The following is a 24,086-nucleotide window of genomic DNA, read 5'->3' as shown; positions in this document are numbered from 1 at the left end:
AATTCCTTAAAAAACTGGAAATAGAACTGCCATACGACCCAGCAATCCCACTGCTGGGCATACACACCAAGGAAACCAGAATTGAAAGAGATACGTATACCCTCAATGTTCATCACAGCAGTTTATAATAGCCAGGACATGGAAGTAACCTAGATGTCCATCAGCAGATGAATGGATAAGAAAGCTGTGGTACATATACACAATGGAATATTACTCAGCCATTAAAAAGAATACATTTGAATCAGTTCTAATGAGGTGGATGAAACTGGAGCCTATTATACAGAGTGAAGTAAGCCAGAAAGAAAAACACCAATACAGTATACTAATGCATATATATGGAATTTAGAAAGATGGTAATGATAACCCTGTATGGGGACAGTGAAAGAGACACAGATGTATAGAATAGTCTTTTGGACTCTGTGGGAGAGGGAGAGGGTGGGATGGTTTGGGAGAATGGCATTGAAACATGTATATTATCATATGTGAAATGGATCACCAGTCCAGGTTCGATGCATGATACAGGATGCTTGGGGCTGGTGCGCTGGGATGACCCAGAGGGATGGGATGGGGAAGGAGGTGGGAGGGGGGTTCACGATGGGGAACACATGTGCACCCATGGCAGATTCATGTCAATGTGGCAAAACAAATACAATATTGTAAAGTAATTAGCCTCAAAAAAAAAGTATGTAATTTATTAATGGTGGTAGTGGTGGTTAGTCACTAAGTCACGTCCAATTCCTGTGACTCCATGGACTATAGCCCACCAGGCTTCTCTGTCCATGGGATTTTCCAGGCAAGAACACTGGATTGAGTTGCCATTTCCTTCTCCAAAGTCTCTATCCAATCCAGGGAACAAACTCACATGTCTGCATTGCAGGAAGATTATTTACTGCTGAGCCACAAGGGAAGTCCAATTTATTGATAAATGAGTTAAAAAAAAAAAAAAGTAGGAGTTTAAAAAGTTGCAGAAGGTGGTCTCCTAGAAATAAAAATTTGAGATTGTGGGTGATGACTGTGGGATTGTTTTGGTTTGGTTTGATTTTGTACTCTTTAACTCCATATGCATACATACTTAACCTTGATAAAAAATAAAAACTAAGTTATAAAAATTATGGTATTTGATCTGGAGAAAATCAATGACAATTTTCTTTTTTCCTTGGTAATTTATTGTTCTGAATGGATTCCAAGACTGAGTAAGGGAGACAAATTTTTTCTGCATGTGACCATACAAGTATATTGTGTGTGTTTGTGTGTGCATATGTGCATGTGCACACACAGGTGCATATGTGTGTTCATGGGTATATAACATGCTTGTTCACTTACATTTGCTGAAATGAAGGGATATACATTCATACATATTAATGCAGCCTGGCTTGTAAGAAGCAAGAGAGTAAATAATGTGATGCTTATTAAAAAAGATAAGAAGCAATCTAAAATAATGGAATTCATAAAAGGAGCCATAAGCAGAGATTAAATTTTAAAAATTCTAACTGAACAATTCTTTAGAATGTAACAGCATTGCTTAGATTAAATAATTGAGGTTATGGAAACAAATAATGGTTTACTTTGCATTTATTTTCTATAAATAGATCTAATGATTATCACTGTTAAGAATGATCTATTATTCATTATAAAACTTATAAACAGGATTAACAAGTTCTTATCAGTTTCTAGATCAAATCAAAGAAAAAAACACTGAAGGAAATAAATATTTAAATGCCATCTGATATTTTTAAAGAGAAAATTTGTATTCAAAATGTATAAATTTGGTTGATTAAAAATTAACAGGAGTCTTATAAAGACTTGTGCAGTAGTGTGGTATTGGAGACTGCTGCACACTCCCAGAAAGAAATAAGTTGTCAAGATAGAATTCTGGAAGGGAAAGTGTGCACTTGATTTGAACCCTAGGTACCATGCAGCCCTAGAACTTTCTAGCTCAGGTAGCATGGAGATGATCAACGATGAACCCACCCCATTAACAAAAACCACCTATAGTTGACATATATGTACACATATGTATATATAATTAATTATGCAAAAGTACACACAGAACTCTGATGTTAATCCCTGGCTACTTATCTCTCTGAGAAAGTAATACAGCCATCCTTGGCCAGTTCTTTTCCTGGGTGTTACACATTGTACTTGACTCATAAAGGAGATGACCAATTGTTCTCCTTTGTTGTAATACTTAGTTAGAGTCTTAGCATTTGACTGTGTTTCCTACAGATATTAATATCATGGTTACATGCTGAATCTTCATCACTGATTTCTAGAATGGGGATCGCTTGCTTTAACTCACTTGGCTGATGCTGTGGGTATAGATTCTGTGATTATCTGTTCTGGCTGTTACACCCCATGCTCTCAGCTCTGATGACCACGTGCTTGGCATACTGTAACAAGATGAAGAATGCTTTAAATTCCTTTAGGAGGGAAAAATCATTTCTGGCTTAGAGCTGGAGATGAAATCGTTCCTTTATTGTAAAGAAACACAGGCACTGAGATATTTTCTATGCAGGACAATTACACCCTCCCAGGAGCAGAGATTCAATGTGACACTGTTCAAACGTTTCAAACTTGGTATCATCCAACTTGCAGTGGAATATTTAACTTGTTCTTTTTTCCTCTTTCCAAGCTGGAGAGATGATTGTACAATGTCAGTAGTTGCCAGTTTCTCCAAGGTATGCATTCACATTGGTTTTTATTAATTCTCCTGTCCCCATATTCTGATAACAAAACTCCCTTTACAGTTGAGAACACATTCCATGAGATTTATGAAACTGACTTCTCTGTCTTACTGCCCCTACAGGAAAAGGGAAAAGATGTATATTAGGCATTTAGGGAGTAGAAAGAGAGGGAAGGCCAGTGTGGTAGGAAATTCCATCTTCAGGACTTCACCCAGGTAAGAAGTTACAGGGACAGGCAGCATCTCATTTGCTTCCAAGACCTTGGTCTTAGCACACGTGAATTCTGATATGACTGTTTTAATGACTCTTTATTACTCTCTATTATTATTTTTGCCTGCCCTGTTTCCAAACTTGTTTGATGATCAGGCTCATCTGAAGAACTTTCAAGTAAACAAGATGAACAAAATGAATCCAAATCTTCTGCAAAGAGATCTAGGCAATGAGTATTTTTCAGAAGCTGCCCAGGAGTTTCTTAGCAGGAGCCAACTTTGGAATTCACTGACCTGCATAGGCAGTGTCATCCATTAATTAAACCATGAATTAAATGACCAAATTTCTGATTGCTGCAGAAAGTGGACAGGATGATGTGACATTTTACAGCATCCATGTGTGTTCCTGCCACAGGGAGGGCCTGTCTTCAGCTCATATCAGGGAGAGCAGAATAAATTCCACTTCCCACTCTATGGAGGAGGCTAAACCTACGACAAACTGAGCAGAGAGGCTATATCTTCCAACAGAATGTAGTTTAAGATAAAAGTCATTTAATTAATGGATGACACTGCTTATGCAGGTCAGTGAATTCCAACATTAGTGCCTAATGCTTTCCAGGCTGTATTGGAGAAAAGTAAAATCTCTATCATTGAAAGTGTGCATAATTAAGGTGATCAGTGAACTAGTTCGTAAATTGAGGATGCAGGACTTTGCTTCAAAGCAGGCATCTGATCTCAAGGCAAATGATCCTGGAGTAAGAATAGAACAAGACCCACTACAGATGGCCAGCAGATCTTAGACTATCCGGAGAGAAGAGGAAGCCAGACCAGAATGGAGAAAACTCTTTGCCATATGGGTAGCCAGCTTCCAAGATGGTTTTCAATGACCCCTGTTTTCTGATATTTATACCCTGGGGGAGTCCCTCTCACATTGAACAGGGTTTATTTTTTATGAGTCTAGGTTGTGAAAGGCTACAGCTTCTATCTTGGGCACTCTTCTCCTCTGCCTATTCTCTTTCTCTCTCCTGGTCTATTTGCTCCAAGGGGAGCCAGGTTGTGGGCAGTTCTCTGGAGAGACCCTTATGGGGGAGGAACTGATACCTTCTGCTAAGAACTGTGTGACTGGTCTTGGAGGTGGATCCTTGAGCCTCAGTCAGTTCTTCAAAGACTGTAGCCCCAAATGACACCTGGGATGTAATGTAACCTCATGTGAGACCTTGAACAGGAACCACCTAGCTAAGCCACTCTCCAATTCCTGACCCTTAGAAACTATAAGATATTGAAACTATTTGTTTCAAAGCAATAGATAACTGATAAGCAAGCCAGCTCCACAATGAGAAGGGTCTGTAAACTTCTTGTCAGAAAACGCTGTCTATTTTTGAAGCTTGTAATTTGCTGATTCTTTAGTCAATTTAAAGTGCATAGTTTATATTCTAGAATGTTGGCCAGTAATTCTTGACTAATCTTTTTGTCACTATGATTCACTTATTTGGTAAGCATTTAATCACCTACAATACCAGATCTTATTTCGGGCTCCATGAATAAAACACGAACAAGACTGACAAAGACCTTACCCTCACACAGTTTATTTTATTGATGACCATAAAAAGTAAACACATAACTTAAAAGGTATTTTCATGTAGTGATAATTTTCATGAAGAAATAAACACATGCACACACACACATGTAGGTTCTTGGTGGCTCACACAGTAAAGAATCCATCTGCCAACGTAGAGGACATGGGTTCAGTTTCTGAGTTGAGAAGATCCCCTAGAGAAGGAAGCGGCAACCACTGTTGCCTGGGAAATCCCATGGACAGAGGAGCCTGGTGGGCTACAGTCCATGGGGTCGCAAAGAGTCAGACACGACTTGAGTGACTACCACTTACTATATATATGCACAAATGAAAAACCTATATATGTATATAGTTGTTGCTGTTGTTTAATTGCTGAATCATGCTCGCCAGGCTGCTCTGTCCATGGAGTTCTCCAGTCAAGGATACTGAAGGGGTTGCCATTCCCTTCTCCAGGGGATCTTCCTGACCCAGGGATGAAACTCAGTTCTCCTGCACTGCAGGCAGGTTCTTTACCATCTGAGCCATCAGGAAACCCTATGTCTATATCTATATCTATCTATCTCTCTGTCCATGTATCCGAATCACTTTGCTGCACACTTGAAATTACAAAATTGTAAATCAACTATGCTTCAATTAAAAAATAAATTAAAACTTTAAACAAAGAAATAAACATGTGAGCTGAATGAGAGTAGATGCAGAGCCACGGTGAGACAACATCTCTTGATCAGGGGGTTGGGGAAGGTCTCTCTAAGGAATGGAATTTGAGTGGAAATCTAAGGATGAAAAAGAGTGAGTTAGGAAGGGCCTGAGAAGAGAAAACCAGGCAGAAAAGAGCAAAAGCAGGGCCCTACAAGTGGCAAATGGGACTGTGAAAGAATACCATCCTTACATGGTCTTTCCTACCTGCTAAGGATTCCTAGATGTTGGTACCCAGGTGAGCAGATTTCCCTTCAGCAGGTTGCTAATTTACAGCATCCAGGTGCTTGCCTTGGCACATTGCTAATCATCATTTTTCTTCCCTCCAACATCCTTGGTGCCCTTTCTGAAGAGTGAGAAGAAATACTCTTGTAGATAGCTTTATTGGAATCTTGTTTCACAGACCAGAAAAAAGAGGCTATTGTCCACTTTACTAGACAGTGAAACTCCCTGCTCTTCACACATAGTAGTTTTTAATAAGCATTTTTTATATTCTTAGCTCATTATCTATCTGTGTCTCCCAACTCTGAAAGAATTGAGAGTTTTGGAGACAAGAGCGAGCCATTCTCATACCCAAGTCTCTGGGGAAGCAATCTCATGACCCTCAGTCTTAGCACTCCAACCTGCCATGTGGATGAAGGAGTGCCACTGGGGCAGGCGCATATCACTCTGAGCCCTGCCTCTCATTCCCTTGCTGTTGCTAATCCTCCCCTCGGTCCCATTTTGTGAGTCTTTCCATGCTTCTTAACAAAGCTTCCCATCTTTAGGACATGAGTTTGAGTGAACTCCGGGAGTTGGTGATGGACAGGGAGGCCTGGCGTGCTGCGATTCATGGGGTTGCAAAGAGTCGGACACGACTGAGCAACTGAACTGAACTGAACTGATATGCCATGACACAAGTGAATCTCACAAAAATAGAGTTGAGTGAAAGAAACAAGACACAAAAGACAACGTAGTGTAGGATTTCACTTGTATAAATTTCAAAAACAGGCAAAACTCATTTGCAGAGTTAGAAATCAAGATAATGGCTGTATTTGGAGGGTGACAAGGGGCTGGAAAGGGGCTCATGGGGCTTTTGGGGTTCTGGTAACGTTCTGTTTCACAATCTGAATGCTGGTTACTCATTTGATAAAGATTGATCGAAGTGCACAATAAACATTAGTATAATCTTTCCCAGGTGTATTCCATAATAAATTAAAAGTTAACATTAAAAACCCTCCATAGATGAATGGACAACCAAACTGTGGTGGATTCATGCAATGGAATACTATTCAGTCATAAAAAGAAATGAAATTCTGATACATGCTGCAACAGGGATGAACCTTAGAAATATTCTGCTAAGTGAAAGAAGCCAGTCACAAAAGGCCACATGCTGTGTATTTCTATTTGTATCAAATGTCCAAAATGAGCAAATCCATACAGACTGGAATGGAAGCAGATTAGTGGTTGCTATGGGCTGGAGGCAGGGCAAGTGGGGAGTGGCTGATGATGGGTATGAAATCTTTTTGTGGGGCACTGAAAATATTCTAGACTTAGATAATGGTATTGCACAACTTTGTGAATATACTAAAAATTACTGAATTGTACACCTAAAAAAAAGAAAACTAATCTGGGCTTTCCTGGTGGTCGGTCCACTGGCTGAGAATCCACCTTGCAATGCAGCAGACACCAGCTCAATCCCTTATCCGGGAAGATCCCACACACTGCAGAGCAACTAAGCCCATGGTCCATAAGTACTGAGCCCACCTACTGCAACTACTGAAACCCCTGTTCCTAGAGCCTGTGCTCTGCAACAAGAGAAGCCAGCACAGTGAGAAGCCTGCACACTGCAATTAGAGAGTAGCCCCCACTGCTAGAGACAGCCCACTTGCAGCCATGAAGACCCAGGACAGCCAAATATAAATAAAAATTTTTTAAAAAGAATCTTACCATATGTGAAGTATATCCCAATTTTTATAAATCCTCTGGAGTATTGGCTTTTCTACAACCATCAAGACACGTAGGTCCTTTAAGTTATTGATTATCTGACACAATTTGTCCAGCTCTTTCAAACTGTAGATTCCACATTAGTTTGACTATCCTGGGTCTGGAATCTTAAATTTTTATTTTACATAGAGTGTGGCATTATCATTGAAAGCTTTGTGGATCACCAAACTGTTTTAAATATTCAAAGCTAAACCAGTAGATTGAGGGGAGTCAAGTGTTATGTACAGTGACAAGCACTAAAGCTCCGCTCTGCTCTTTTTTTCTTGGCTGTGCTGGGTCTTCATTGTGGCTCACAGGCTCAGGAGTGTGTGGGCTCAGTAGTTGAAGCACATGGGCTTATTTCCTCCATGGCATGTGGGATCTTAGTTCCCCAACCAGGGATTGAACCCACATCCCCTGCATTGGAAGTCAGATCCTTAACCACTGGATTGTCAGGGAAGTCCTTGCTCTTTCTAATAATTTGTATTAATATGCCCGTAAACATATGTGTTACAGAATATGCGTGTGTGTGCTAAGTCACTTCAGTCATATCCGACTGTTTGTGACCCTATGGACTACAGCCCTCCAGGCTCCTCTGTCCATGGGATTCTACAGGCAGGAATACAGGAATGGGTTGCCATTTCCTTCTCCAGGGGATCCTCCAGAGCCAGGAATCGAACCCTCATCTCCTGAGGCTCCTGCATTGGCAGGCAGGTTCTTTCCCACTAAGCCATCGGGAAAGCCTGTGTTACAGAATGTTTTTCTATGATAGATTATCCAGTGGGAAAAAGCTAACACTTGTCTAATTGAATAGACATACATTAAGATTCTCAAATTTGTTCATACTCTTTGACCTAGTAATTCTACTTCTAGGAGTCTATCCTAAAGAGAGAATTAGAGATGTTTATTCATATTAAATGCCCAAACAATAAGGAAAGAGCAAAGAGGGGTGGAGGCAGGGCCTTCCAACACCCAAGAACAATTCTGGGCACAGAGTCTGAGGGAGTCAACCTGCTCCCCAACTCCCCCCCACACACACCCCCACATGTTCCCTGGAGTTAGAGGAATGTTGATAATAGAATTTCACAGATACTGAGGGAGACATGCCGAAGTCACTAATCCAAGCAGTCCACCAAGTATGTGACAGCATTTCCTGTCTCTTCTCTTTTCTCTTGCCCGCCTCAGTCTTCTAGCTACTCTTATCCCATTTGCTCAGGGCCTGACCCTGGCTAACATCCCTAAAGACAATATTGACAAGCTTTTGGCCTTGACCAATTAAAGTCAGCTGGCTAGCTCTGATCCGGAAATCCCTCTTGAAGTGGCATGGAGCTGTGTAAATAAATATTTGGAAACAGGACAATGAAAGTAGTTGGAGTGTTAAAACAAGGACATCTTCACTCATTCGCACCAATGAATTCTCTGCCAAACGTTTGATCTCCGTGCTGTAGACACATAGAAGCTAAGTGAAAGGAGTGGAAGGAAGAGAAACTAGCAACTTCACCCCTCCTTGTTTAGATTCCAGTTCTTTGAAGAGGAACACGGCAGGGCCAGAGCAGGTGAATTTCCTACAGCCGTGCTCCATGGAATTCCAACATCTGTCTTAATGTAGCAGGAGACAGTGTCAGTATTTTAGAGGCTATGTACTTGTAACTTGTTCTGTTTTCTATCTTAAAGTCGAAAGAGATCCAGACAGCATAGGAAAACATCCAAAGGCGTGTGTAATAACTTTAAACATTATTTAATTAAAATTATTGTTATAAATGTAGCACATGTTTATTATTTAAAAAATTATATTTGCCCCACCATTCTGTCTCTCTCCTCAGAAGTAACAATTATTCATAATAACTTCAGTGGCTTTGTATGTATCTATTATGCAGATACAGATGGATAAATTTTAGTACAATAAAGCACTGGTTCTCAAACTTTAATATAAGTGATCATCTGAGAAACCTGTTAAAAATGGAAATGGGGCCTAGGTTGTTTTACAAAAACCTCAAAGATATTGATGCAAGTGGTCTGCAGAGCAGACCATTGAAATCTCTCTAGTCTTTTACTCTTTGAGTTCTTTGGAGTCAAAGATGATCAATCCCATGCCTCCTTGTAATGTGGTGGAGAGACACATCATTCCAACTCTTCAGATGTGTATCTGCAGAAGCAGCTTTCTTGACTGGGAAGGGATTTCATTTTATAAGGTAAGAGGGTGTGTGTGTGTTTGTGTGTGTGTGTGTGTGTGCAAGCATGGGTGCATTTGCACATCTAACTTACTTTAGAATTGTTTTAGAATTCACTTAGAAAAACCTATATGGCAAAATTTTGCAAGGGCAGACAGAAAGGAGGTAAGGTATACGGTTAGAACGGAGAAGATGTCTATTCTGTTTTTCACAGGAAATAGGGGAATTCTTTCCAGGACCTTGAGGCAACAATGAGGAAAACAACAACAAACAGCAGGAGCAATGACAGACAATGTTAAGAATAAATGAAAGAGAAATTAAAAAGAGAAAACCTAGTAAGAAAATGACTGTAAGAGATGGGCTAAAAATTTAAGGTAGAAAATTTGAAAATGAATAAAAGAAAAAATTTCTTTATGAATCAATAAAATGATTAAAGTAAAAATTCAAACATGCAAAGGGAAGGTTTGGAGATAAAAATTTAAACAATTGAAAATAAAATCTTCTGCTCAAAAGCTGAAATGAAAGTCAAAACAAATCCAAGTTTATATAATGTAATGTAAAGTACAATGTTAAAATTAAAAACAAGTAAGAATAATAAAAGGGGACACTCTGAGCTCAGAAGGTTAAATGTTGAATGGGAAAGCAATTAAATAAGACTTGCTGTTGTTGTTTACTTGCTAAGTTGTGTCTGACTCTTTTGGGACCCTGTGGACTGACTGTAGCCTGCCAGGCTCCTCTGCTCATGGGATTTCCCAGGCAAGAATACTGGGTTGCCATTTCATGACATAAGAAAAAGCCATTTTTAAGTTGAGATATTAAAAATAACAATAATAATGTGAAAAATGAAAAGCATAAGCAAACAAGTAATATGCTGCTAGGGCCGACTGTGGACTCTTCTAGGCCTCAAAGTGAAAGTGAAAGTCACTCAGCCGTGTACCACTCATTGAGACCCCAAGGACTATACTGTCCAAGGAACTGCCCAGGCCAGAATATCAGAGTGGGTGGTCTTTCCCTTCTCCAGGGGGTCTTCTCAACCCAGGGATTGAACCCGGGTCTCCCACATTGCTGGCGGATTCTTTACCAGCTGAGCTATGGGGGAAGCCAGGTAGGAGTCTTTCAGCACTGAGAGTGAGGGTCTGCCTCACTGAGCTTTGGAGACTAGATCTGCAGCCCAGTCACTGTTTCAGAACTTGAAGACCAAGTCCCTTTTGTCAAGGTCAAGTTTTGGTGGGTCTGCACCCTCAAGGAAGAAACCAGTAGCCTCCTTCCTCTCCTATCTCCCCCACCACTAAAAATCTTTCTTTAAGACCATGGCTTGTCATTTTCGTTCAGGTCACCTTCCCTGATTTGTGCAGACAATGGATCAGGGGGCCAGCTTGTTCAAGCAGTTGAGATTGTGGCAATCTTCTCTCCTGGCACAGGTCCTGGGGTGGCCCTGGGTTTTCGAACCTCCAGAACCTAAATTGAGATTGAGTCACCCATCTTGCCCCAAATGTGTTCCTCCCAGTCCAAGTTCACTCCGGTGTTTAATGTGTAACCATTGCCCTGATCAGTGAAGCAAGCCACTTCAGTCACTCTGGGCTGCTTCCTTGTGTTCACCCCTGCCAACAATGGGTCTCCGAGTGCTGCATCCTTTATCTCTCACACCTCTGTTCTATCTTCATCATGTATGCACTTTACAAACCTTCATTGTAACTGAAACGGGTGTGAAGAGATAAGCAAGGGTTTTGTGTTTTTTGTTTTGGAGCTGGGAATTCATGAAAACAGTAGCTTGCAGAGATGTATACCATCTCAAAGGTGAGGGTAAAGAGAACTGGGAAAACTGAGCATCACAGAAAAGATTGGTTAGCACTGGACCCAGGCAGATGTGCAGATGCCAGAATTAATTCCACAGCACTGGCTCTGCTCAGTGCCACCCTACTTGGCACGCTTTTCTGGATGCGGTGTCATCTTAAGCAGCGGAGGTGGACAGTCAGCTTCTCCATTGATTGAATACAGTCTAGAAAGATAGTCTTCAGAGTTCCTGTCTTGCTTAACATTTGTTTTATTCAAAGGAAGACAAAAAGCTCTGAGAGACAACAGAACGCCTGGGGCCAAGAGGCTTTTTAGTAATTCTTATCAATCCCTCTGGCTTTCCTGGTTGTGGTGGCTCAGCAGTAAAGAATCCACCTGCCAATGCAGGAGATGTGGGTTTAAGCTCTGGGTTGGGAATATCCCCTGGAGAAGGAAATGGCAACTCACTCCAGTATCCTTGCCTGGGTAATCCTGTGGACAGAAGGCGCCTGGTGAAATACCATCCTTGGGGTCTCAAAGAGTTGGATACGACTTAGCAACTAAACAACAACAATCAGTCTCTTACCTTTATCTCCCACAATAGAGCAGAGGCAGCACAAATCACATATTACTGCTTTTAATGCAGGAGGCTTCAAGTCAAGGGGCTGCAGGACATGGCCCAGAGCCTTTTCTCTTACTAACCTGATTAGATACTCAATCTTCTGAAGTTCTCTGAATCAGGCCAATGCTTATACACCACTGCGTTTCTGGGCTCCCAAGAGAAGCTCTGGACTTAGCTCACATCAAAGCACTTTGAGTTTAAGATGCTGTGAACTGATAGTATCTGGAGAGGGTTACAGGGGTGGGAGATGAATATGTGGTTGCAGAAACTTCTGGCAACAAATTCTGACATGGACATCTTTAGGAAAACACTGCCTCTTGTTTGAAAAGCAGCTCCAAGTGGATGTCATGCTGACAATAATCAGATTTAAAATTAGCCTTAACATGCCTTCATCAAGGAGGCTTAATTGCAGGGCCCAATCAGAAGACAAAATAACTGCCACGGCAATTTTGCTGACAAAGTAATTCTAAACAAACCATTTCAGAATGAGCAAAATCTCCTGTTTGGAATCACTTAGTTTTTGAAGTCACTCAAGACTTCCTCCCTTCAGGCCCATCTCATGCTCCAGGTTTTTTTATTTTAAATGTACAAATTCCGAATTTGCATTATTTCCTTTCTCCAAACTCTAGGAATTCTTGTTTTTTGGCTGGATATAGCACTGTGGTGTAGGGAGCACTCCATTTACCTGCTCTGTGGTCCTGGGCAAGTTACTTATCCTGAGTCTGTCTTCTTACCTGTAAAGCGGGGGAACAATGCTCACCTGAAAGACTGCTAAGAGGTTTAAAATAAATGGAGTGTGTAAATCCATTTTTATTTCCTTTCTCTTTCCCAACCCAAATGGCTCTGGGTGTGCTCAGCCTAATGTCCCTAGGGACATTGCTGCTGGAATTTTTAAATCATTTGAAAATAGAAATCGTTTGATGTCAGCAGCAGCAGAATATCCCCCTGTCCTTAACCCCTATATCTACTTTAGTGATTCTCAACCAGGGAGAATCTCAATTTTTGGCCACCCAAGGGACATTTGGCAATATCTGGAGACATTTTTGGTTGTTGCAACTTGCTGGGGGTGGGGGACAGGTACTACTAGAATTTAATGAGTCCAGGGAAGCTGCTAAACATCCTACAAAATGTGGGGCAGCCCCACATAACAAAGGATTAACTTGCCCTAAAAATCAGTAGTGCCCAGGTTGAAAACTTGAACCTAGAGGATATACTCTTATTTTCAAGGTTATATACTCTTGGTACATACTCTTATTTGTGAGTTCCCTGAATGTAAGGCATGTGCCTTATACATCTTTCTTTCTCATAGAGAAGGTTTGAAAGACAGTTGGGAAAAATACTCCAGTGGGATTGCTCTTATTGTTGAATGTCGGGGGAAGATCTCAATTCAGCACGACTTTGCCTGTATTTCTTTTCTCTTTCGTGAAGTTGGGCTCTGTTAGCTTTTCTCTAACATCCTACATTGTCTCATTTCCTTTTGATTTTTTGACTTCTACCCATTTGATATACAGGATTTACTCGAATTCATTATCCTTCTCCTCTGTTCATACTGGATGCTGAGAAGCATAGAAGCATCCATATAGGAAACTTAGGAGAGATATTCTGGTGTGTGAAGTTGAGGATGCCCAGATTGACCAGGGGAGTGACCATGTGAAATGAGATGCCAAATATTAAAAGAAGCTAAGTAGAATCACTAGATGAGACCTCAAGGAAACCTGGCTACACTAAGGACGCAATTGTATGGATAGACTTATTTTCCCTAGCTGATTCCATTCGGTTGACTATACAAACACTTATTGATGTGTGGAATTATACAGTATCTGTTTATCTATTAACTATCATTTACCTGTCTAATATATGGATAAATGCCTGGAAGGGGCATATATTGAAATATTAATGCTGGTTATCTTGATTAGAACTCATTTTTTTCCCCTATATACATGTTCCCAAATATTCTAGATTTTTTGTGAGTATTTGATAAATTGAAAAATAATAGACATAGTTTCAGAAGAATTTGAAGAGTTGTTTTCAACATGTCTGCCTGAACTTTGTATGCTGAGGATTTCTCCTCCTCTGTAAATTTCAAGTTAGATGTTGGCAAGCTGCTGCTAAGAGATAAATTGCTCTCCCACCGCCCCAGCTGAGAGTCATGTCTGGGTAACAGCTGCTTTGATAATGACTTTATTTTGTGATGGATGAATTCTTGGTTGCTTTACAGATGTTGAAATGACTTGGGCCAACAAAATTGCACGTATGCCTGTTCATTTCTCCTCACTCGTCTCACAGTGGGTGTGGGAAACAGATAGCCCATTACAGGACAGAAGGGATGGTGTGACCTGGCCTTCCTCTCCAGAGGCAAGCGTCAGCCTTGGGCACTTGCTCTTGGACAGCTGCATGAAGCTGGCAAAATTATGCACCAACGCAGCGATATTGCCCCACAGTAGGCTCTGCTGGGGTACAAAACGCCACTCCCATCCTTCTCTTATTCCCTCTTCCATTTTGCGTTCTGCAGTGATAGAAGATTGCTCTTTTCCAAATGTAAACAGAAAAATGCAAAATCCAGTCTTGAGAAAAAATGGTCTCACTTCTGACCTTGCTCTCGTTGGTTCTGCCTGACTCCTAAGTATGTTGACTTAGTTTCCATTTTTAGCTTTCTTTCTGCTGGTTGGGCCACTGGTCCTGGTTGTCCAGGTAACGTCCAGGGTCTGGTCCATTTGTTCAACATCCACCACTACCACACAGGAAAGTGGAGGTAAGATCTAAATGGTGGAAATGAGACAGTAGCGATTCACGTGGGAAAAGTGCAAATGATATAATAGAAGGATCCACATGGTCATCAGCTAGCCTAGAAAGAGGAGTGGAGTGTGGCTTGATTCAAACTCAAGCTAGAAAGGATTCAAATGGACATGTGTTTGATTTTTTGGTATCAGAAAGGTCTAGCTATGAGTATTTACTACTTACTATTTTTTTGAGTATTTACTATACTGAAGATATTGTGCTGTGAAGCTTATGAACACGATTTGAAATAATCCTTCAATAGTTGTTATAAAGGAATTGTATAGACAAAGTGTTACAAACAAGGAAAAAACTAGGTCACACAGCAAGGAAGCTTTGGAACTGGAATTTGATGTAGGATTTCACAGCTTATATATTCTTAACAACTGTGTAACCATAACATTGCTCCAAAGTTGGACTTCTCCTCAGCACACATGTACATTCTCATTTTCTCTCTCTCTCATGTGTGTTTTTCCTGGTATCATATTTTGTGCTTTTGCTTTTAAAAATTATATCTAGTAGCATCAGTTCAGTTCAGTCTCTCAGTTGCATCTGACTCTCTGCGACCCCGTGCAGCACGCCAGGCCTCCCTGTCCATCACCAACTCCCAGAGTTCACCCAAACTCACGTCCATCGAGTCAGTGATGCCATCCAGCCATCTCATCCTCTGTCGTCCCCTTCTCCTCCTGCCCCCAATCCCTCCCAGCATCAGAGTCTTTTCCAGTGAGTCAACTCCTCACATGAGGTGGCCAAAGTACTGGAGTTTCAGCTTTAGCATCATTCCTTCCAAAGAACATCCAGGACTGATCTCCTTTAGAATGGACTGGTTGGATCTCCTTGCAGTCCAAGGGACTCTCAAGAGTCTTCTCCAACACCACTGTTCAAAAGCATCAATTCTTCGCCGCTCAGCTTTCTTCACAGTCCAACTCTCACATCCATACATGACTACTGGAAAAACCATAGCCTTGACTAGACAGAACTTTGTTGGCCAAGTAATGTCTCTGCTTTTGAATATGCTATCTAGGTTGGTCATAACTTTCCTTCCAAGGAGTAAGCGTCTTTTAGTTTCATGGCTGCAGTCACTATTTGCAGTGACTTTGGAGCCCCCAAAATAAAGTCTGACACTGTTTCCACTGTTTCCCCATCTATTTCCCATGAAGTGATGGGACCGGATGCCATGATCTTCGTTTTCTGAATGTTGAGCTTTAAGCCAACATTTTCAGTCTCCTCTTTCAAGTTCATCAAGAGGCTTTTTAGTTCCTCTTCACTTTCTGCCATAAGGGTAGTGTCATCTGCATATCTGAGGTTATTGATATTTCTCCCAGCAATCTTGATTTCAGCTTGTGTTTCTTCCAGTCCAGCATTTCTCATGATGTACTCTGCATAGAAGTTAAATAAGCAGGGTGACAACATACAGCCTTGATGGACTCCTTTTCCTATTTGGAACCAGTCTGTTGTTCCATGTCTGGTTCTAACTGTTGCTTCCTGACCTGCATACAGGTTTCTCAAGAGGCAGGTCATGTGGTCTGGTATTCCCATCTCTTTCAGAATTTTCCAGTTTCTTGTGATCCACACAGTCAAAGGCTTTGGCATAGTCAATAAAGCAGAAATAGATGTTTTTCTGGAACTCTCTTGCTTTTTTGATGATCCAGCAGATGTTGGCAATTTGATCTCTGGTTCTTCTGCTTTTCTAAAACCAGCTTGAACATCTGTAAGTTCACGGTTCATGTACTGCTGAAGCCTGGCTTGGAGAATTTTGAGCATCAGATCTTGCTAAATCTCTTAGAATTTTTGGTTGATAGCATTGTTTGTTTCCAAAAATGAAATGAAGTGAAATGAAATGAAGTAAAATGAAAATAAAATAAAAATTGATTATGTTCTTAAGATTTAATTCTGTAAGAATTCTCAGAAAATTCAGTGAGGTCTTACTTGCTAGACTGCCACAGTTTTAAAAAAAACTGTGATTGGCTTCAAGAGACATTTTAAATGGAACACCATCAAACCAGAATTTATTTATTGAAAGTGAGCTACAAACTATGTATTTTAGTCTGTTCAGGTTGCTATAACAAAATTCCATTGACTGGGTGGCTTATGAGAACTTTATTTCTCACAATCTGGAGCCTGGAAATCTAGGGTCAAGGTGCCAGCTGGTCAGATTCTGGTGAAAAGTCCTTTACCAGTTTGCAGTGACAGCAGTATTATTCTCATCAGTTATATCCAAATGGTAAATTGTATTAATGTTAAGGAGTATTACAAAATCACTTTCTTTTCCCACAGTTTTACTTGCCTGATATTTACCTGCCCATGTGTACCACAGTGAAAGTGTATTTGCTGGTATTTGCCCATCTCTATATTTTCAACTATTCCATGTCATTTTATTTTAAGCAGATATCTTATAACCAGTATTTGTCCTGATTTTGCTTCTTCAGCCAATCAGAGAAAGATTTGGTCTGGTTTCTATTTTTGTTTTTATATATTATACTTCAAAAATATGTCATTTTCCTTTTTCTGTCCTTGCAATGACAATCAATTTCACCTTTATCACAGTACACACATTCTTTTCTGAACTCAGTTTGATCCTAGTAATTTGATTAATAAGCTAAGCCTTCTTAAAACTGAGGCATCCTTACTTCCAACTGTAAAATAAGTCATGGGATGTAATGTACATCATAGGGAAATGTCAATGATATTGTAATAACTCTGTACGTGACAGATGGTAACTAGGTTTATCCGGGTGATTGTTTCTTAATGTAGAAGAGTATCAAATCACTATGTTACACACCTAAAATTAATATAATATTGCATGCCGATGACAACTCAGTAGTAAACAACTAACTAAATAAAATGGCTTGGAAAAACAAAGAAGGAAAAGCTGGATCCAGAGAATCTGGATTCAAATCCTAGTTTTGTCTCTCACGTTTCCGCTAAGGGACTTCTTCCAGTCACATGTTATTGCTGCATTGGCAGAATGTTGTAATGATATTGAACTTATATGAACAAAATTATAAAAAGTTTTAAAAAAAGAATGAGTCACCTTGGACACACATTTAATCTGGTCTTGTTGCTTCTAGATCCACTCTTTCTCAACTTGTCTCTTGTGCTGTGGCCAGATCGAAAGTGGTGATCTTAAAATGCAAATCAGTTCATGGCCATTTACCGAAGTATCTGTGTCAGTGGCTTTGGCCACACAAAGAATATAGTTCCAACTTCTGGGCCTTCCATTCAAGGTCCTTGCTCTCTTTTCCAAGCTCATCTCTTACTGTTCTCTCTCTCACACTTGTGTCTGTTCTAGCCATAATCCATGCCCTCTTTCTAATGGCTCATGCCCTTGATCACTTCTCTTAGAAAGTGCTGAAGGACTGCAGTTAGGTGCTCAGCACTGGGTTCAAGGTGGGGCATGAGAGTGGTGAGAACCACTGGCCAGATGTCTTCTTTTATGGGGCTCCCAGCAAGTGAGGAAGACAGTGAAAACTCATATGATCACCACAGGATAGGCAGAGGTGGTTGTGGGAGCACAGAGCAGGAGCCCACAACCTTAACTTTGATGGCTAGGGAAAGTGAGGACCAAACTGGAACCCAAAGGATGAGTAGGGCATGAGCCTGGCCTTCTTTCCCCAGTCACCCTTCCAGGCCTCTCTCAGGCCTTACTCCCTCTAAGTGGAAGCAGTTGCCTCCTGCTGTGTGTTAGCTCAGTGTTCTCTACCTTATGGCCCTTTTAGCCGTGGGTTGCACTTATTCGTCTGTCCTTCCTGTTCTAGGCCGTGAGCCTCTGTGAAGGCAGAGTCATTTCTTATTTACTTTTGTATCCCTGTGCCCTGTGCATGGTGCACAGTGAGTGCCTGATCAAAGTGCATGAGATTTGGTTCCTGGATCCTGCTCTTCTCTGCCCAGCACATCTCCTAGTCCTGGACCCACTCCATACATTCCTGAACCATTTTCTGGCCAGACTTTCCTTGGTTGCTCGGCTCCCAGAATTCTCTTCTGTTACTCTGTCCCTAAACTGACTCCAGCATTCAGAAGGCTCCTTCTCTGGTGCCCCATTGCTTTCACCCCTCAAAGGGCTGCAAGGGTAACTCTTTTCATTCCACAAAATACAGAATGACAGACAAATAGCACCTACTGAGAAGTATTTATCGATGGTGCTTAGTCATGTTCAAGGCTTTGCAACTCCATGGATGTGGCCCACCAGGCTCCCCTGTCCATGGGATTCTCCAGGCAAGATACTGGAGTGGTTTGCCATGCCCTCCTCCAGGGGATCTTCCCACTCAGGGATCAAACCTGGGTCTCCTGCTTTGCAGGAAGATTCTTTACCTTCTCAGCCACCAGAGAAGCCTACTGAAGGTGATAAGTGCTTTTAATAGCATGTCTTCTCTGAGATTTGGTGCCTGGGAAAGGATATTTTCTTATGAGGTGATAGAAATTTAATTTAAAAAATGAGAGCTATATATCCCAACTTGCTTCCTTGTTTACACTGACTTCCAGGAAGCCCAGATTTAGATTTAACATTCAAGTGTATCACCTCTATTCACATCATGTTTCTGGTAGAATTATCTCCTTCCTTCATTTGGGTGTGTTTTGATTATTTTTCTGAATTAAAAGAAAAAAAAAACACTCAAAAGTGTTCATTTTCTATTTTAAGGTCAGAAAAAATTTAATTCTGTTAAAATAAAAATATAGAATATTACTACATTTTCATATAGAATTATACCATATTTGCTCCACCCATCTACACCCAAATTTATTTTAAATTGTGGTTTTATTGCAAGTTCGGAGAAGGCAATGGCAACCCACTCCAGTACTCTTGCCTGGAAAATCCCATGGATGGAGGAGCATGGTAGGCTGCAGTCCATGGGGTCACTGAGGGTCAGACACGACTTAACAACTTCACTTTCACTTTTCACTTTCATGCATTGGAAAAGGAAATGGCAACCCACTCCAGTGTTCTTGCCTGGAGAATCCCAGGGACGGGGGAGCCTGGTGGGCTGCCGTCTCTGGGGTCACACAGAGTTGGACATGACTGAAGCGACTTAGCAGCAGCAGCAGCAGCAATCATTCAACCACTGTGTATCAAAAAGGAAAGGAGAGGATGTGTGAGACGGAGAGGGCATGGATAGAGGACCAAAAGGATGGGAGGGGATTTAGTTACTGAATGATGACAATTTCCAGCCCCATCATCCACAGGCTTCTCAAGTCATGAAATTTCCATTTTAAATGAGGTCAACAGCTCTCATTTCTTTGTTTGGAGATCAGCAAACTCACTGTCTCATGATCCCCTCTTGCTATCATTTCCTAAAATCTCCCATCCCACCTCCCTTCAAGTATTTGGTCTTTCAATTAAATTACTTGATTATAACTTTTCTGATTTTACAAGTTTTATTCTTGTTGCATTCCTAGTATCTAGCTCTAAACATTTTTGATTATTGTATGAATATTTATTTCCTTTAAGTTAAAGGTTTATGTTAATTCTCACCCAGGAATTGAACCCGTGTCTTTCATGTCTGCTGTGTTGCAGGTGAATTCTCTACTCACTGAGCCACTGGGGAAGCCAAATATTTCATAACTATGACAAGATGGAACAAAGGTATATATGTCAGCTACTCAGTTCATTATGGAACAGGCAGGCAGGAAGATGTTTAGCGGATAGTTCGAAAGTGGTTTAGAGTGACTTTGCAAATAGACTCCAGAAACATTCATTCATGCACTTTTTCTTCTGCGATAGTCATCAGATTTTCCTATCCATAGTAGTCACTTTTGAGTTTGAGAATGCCAACTAATTACCCTTCCCCCTATAGCTTCTGAATAAGAGCAAGAGAGGAACTAAAGTATCAATAGATTAAAATTCAATGACTAATTTTATTTCAGGTAAAGCTGAATTGGAGAATGCAGCTTAGCCATAATGACAAAACTGGGCTCTTCCTTCAGTGTTCCTTTGGCTTGGCTAATTTGTCCAGGCTTAGAATCCTGTGGGGGATGGGGGCTGAGCTGGGGGTGGGAGGCTCACTGGCCGGGAAAGCCTTGGGCAGTGTAGGTTTAGAAGATGGGGTGGCCAAATGTGGACAGTAACCCAGCACCATGTTGCCACAAAGTGAAGGAATGAGGTCACACTCTCAGGATCTCACTAGTCCTTGAGAGGAGGGTCTACAAGGTGGCAGAATACTCCTTTTAATAGCCATGAAAGGGTTGGTTTCTATTTAATGCACCAAAGCAAGAGGAACAGAAGAGAGAAGGGCTCGTTCCTCCCAGCAAGAGTCCCTGGATCTCAGGTACTTGGTCCAAAAAATTCCCTTTTTCATAGATGAAGTCTGGTAACTCCTAAGTAACAAATGGTCTGACTCTTGTCTCCTTTCTTTTACCTACCATTTATCATTTTATCAGGCTGATGGGTAAATCTATAAATGCTCCTGATGTGAAGGACATACATGTTAATATCATCAAAACTTAATGTAAAGGAAGCTTCAACCTGACACTCAGGCATGAGTGCATTGATGGGAAGCATAATTACTTGGGAATTACTATGAATCATAAAGGAAATTTTTTTCCTGTAATTTATGGAGGGTTCATGTCATCTCAACCCAGGTTAGCCTGTAATTGCACATCTTGGTGACAATAAAGAGCAGTGACCTGAAGGCATCTAACACTTCTGTCGTGAGTCAAGAGTGGCTTGTGCTGTGAATTCCACATCATTTGGACCTTCCTGATATTTCTTCCAGCTGTTGGAGTTTATGATCCAGATATGCCTCCAATGGATATAACCTCAGAAAAATCCTTTGCTAGGCTCTGACCCATATTTCATTAATTCATGGTTAGATTTATCTAGTTCTGGCTTGATTTATTTCTGGTCTGTGGGTCTGCATTCTTTTCCATTGATAAATTTGTGCCTTCAAAGTGTGGTGTGTTTCATTTGGACAGTTTTATAAATTATATAATGGTAAGGAAGAAAAAATAAAAGATAAAGTCAGTCAGGAGGCAACAGTGTAAAATGAATAGATTATAAACACATATTTTTAATTTTTTTAAATATCTGTTTTTTAAAAAGTATTTAATATGATCACTATACAGCATGTGAGATCTTAGTTCCTTGGCCAGGGATCAAACCCGTGCCCCTGCAGTGGAAGCGCAGTCTTAACCACTAGACCACCAGGGAAGTCCCTACATTATATTTTTATGAAGTAGGTCTGATTTTCTAGCTGACTTGAGATGGTCTTCTTAGAAGGATCATTCTTTACTGATGCTCAGAGCCTATCGTGATCCAGCAAAGGTCAAGAGTCCCCAAAGGCAGTGGTTCTCAACCTTTAATATGCATGAGCATCACCTGATTCTTCAAGGTTGGGGTGAGGTTTAGATTCTGCAGTTTCAACAAGCTCTCAGTGATGCTGATGACTGAGCAGCAGAACCTAAATTACCAAATCAAAACATCAGCTCTCCAACTCATCACAATTAATTTTATTCCACAGCATGTTTAGAGGAATGTTATTCTCAGGAAGATGTTTAGGACTCAAATAATTAAACAAAAAAACCTGGAAAGTACACACATTTATGTATTCTTCTTTTCATTAAATATATATCTGTTTGGCAAAAAATGTTAGACTCTTTTATACAAAAACAAAGCAAAAAAAAAAACAAACCAACCCCCAAAACCAACAACCCAAACCCTTTGCAAATTGTCAATACCTGTAATAACTACAACGATGTAAACTTGGATGTCTGACAGCTTGACCATCTTGTGGAACCTGTGTTGCAGCAGAACCTCCCAGACCCTTACATAGCAACTGCCTATCATTGAGGCTTTTAGATTTAGTACATTAGAGATAAAGCAGGACGACTGATTTCAGCATTGTGCTTTCAGCTAAGGGGCTGGAGGAGTGTGTGGCAATGAAGAAGGCAGGTCAGGGCTGGGGCAGGGAGCAGAAACCCAAGACTAGCGGAGAGACAGAAAGGGTGGTCACAGTCACAGGGCAGACGTGATGTGGCCACGGGACCCTCAGATTGTGTCTGGTGACCCAACGTTTGCGAGAACTAGGATGAGGCAACCGCTGCTGCTCTTGGGACCAGAGAGGAAGTGGGCAGGCAGAGGCCAGAATGGGGGCGGGGGGGCATTTAGAAGCAGATTTCAATTCACATGGAACTGGTGGTGTGAGCAGACCCTAGAGAGAAGGGGAACGAGGAGTGGTGTTTGTCAAGTAGCTAGATCGTTTCCGGTTCTTCCAGACCCAGAGCTTGAGGCACACCCCTGGTGTCTGGCTGCAGATTGGGAAGAGGTCTGGGCTGCTGGCTTGGAGCCTCTAGGAGGGGAGGACTTGCCTGCTGGAATGAAAATGGAAGGGCCCTTTGGCTCTCTCATTGGTGGTGGATTTTGCTTTTCTCCCACCTCCGACTGCAGCGACGGGAGGTGACCTAAAGCAATGGAGTCTAGAAACAGAATCGGGGTGGTGAGCAGGATGCCACGGAGGGGCAGAAAAATGCCAGAGTTAGAGGAGGCAAGGCCAAAGGAAGTGTGGACCCACAGCGTCCCTTGACCACAGCGGATTCCACGGTGTGGGCGCCTTTTCATTCTTCTCTCCTATTAGCTAAATCTTCCAGTTTTGGAGGGGGTGCATCTGGGCCCAGGGTGCTTCAATTACAGTCATAGACGAAGTCATAGTTGCTGGGCTCCTTGGGGATGGGTGGAGGCGCGTCAGGGATCTGAATGTTTTCCAGGTCCAGGAGGCGGAGCTTGATTTCCATGCTGAGCAGCGTGTCCAAGTCATTCCGTGTCAGGTCACTCATCATGTCCTTCCCCAGCAGCGCATTCAGCCCATCTGTCCAGATACAGTACTGGGGAGAAAGAAGGTGACAATGAGAATGACTGATGACAACTGCAAGAGGAGTAACAACAGCTAACACCGACTGATCACTCAGCAAGGGCTGGGCTCTGTGCTAAGGGCTTTGCCTACATCATCATTTGATAGTCAGCACCTCTATAAAGCTGACACTTCTGTTAGCATCTCTGTTTTACAGATGAGGGAACTGAGACAATGAGAAATTAAGTCACTTGGCAGTACGTGGAGTAGGTGGGATTTGAACTTATGCAATCTGCCTCCATTGTCTGCACTCTTCCATATAAATAATGCCTCCCTACACAGCAGCAGGAGGATTTAAGTTTTTTTCTGCCTGTGCAACAGAATATCTCTAACATCCCACCAGTGAATCAAAGAGTTAAAGGTATTGGTAGAATATATCCTAACACTCCTGGACTCGACATCAGATCAAACTCTCCTGACTCCGAGCAAAGTTTTAATCTAGCGTTAATATCTGACTATCCTGTTTGATTCCTGCACTCAAAACAATAGTCGAACCCCACCCTGGGGCTAACGGTGGTCCCACCTTTGTATTTCTTAGCAAAAGATTTAGGAATAGCTCAGTGCTGCCCAAGGTCTGCTGGACAAAATGGCTAAAATTATTGGGTGATTTTAATGGAAGGTGGCTTAGCTGCCAGTCTATGGACCTCTTCTGCCTGGGTTTCTGGTTTCTAAGGGTTTTCTCCTCCACGTCTTTGGAGTCTGATCCCTGGGGACATCACCTGTTTTGGAAAGCACTCCATAGTAACCAACCAAGAATTTGGTTCAACCCCTCTCA

General features: G+C 41.5%; 1 protein-coding gene across 1 annotated transcript in view; it reads right to left on the bottom strand.

The window, feature by feature from the left end:
• Window positions 1–22,088: 22,088 nt before the first annotated feature.
• Window positions 22,089–24,086, bottom strand: part of ELMO1 (engulfment and cell motility 1) — a 573,172-nt gene continuing 571,174 nt past the window's right edge. The window contains exon 22 of the mRNA XM_052638458.1: window positions 22,089–23,285. Coding sequence (XP_052494418.1) covers window positions 23,085–23,285 — 201 coding nt within the window. The 3' untranslated portion in view covers window positions 22,089–23,084. The remainder of the gene's footprint in view (window positions 23,286–24,086) is intronic.

Source organism: Budorcas taxicolor, chromosome 4 (genome assembly GCF_023091745.1).
Source record: "Budorcas taxicolor isolate Tak-1 chromosome 4, Takin1.1, whole genome shotgun sequence".
In the NCBI taxonomy this organism is placed as follows: domain Eukaryota; kingdom Metazoa; phylum Chordata; class Mammalia; order Artiodactyla; family Bovidae; genus Budorcas; species Budorcas taxicolor.
The sequence above is the reverse complement of the archived record's forward strand: the minus strand, read 5'-3'. Positions and strand labels throughout refer to the sequence as shown.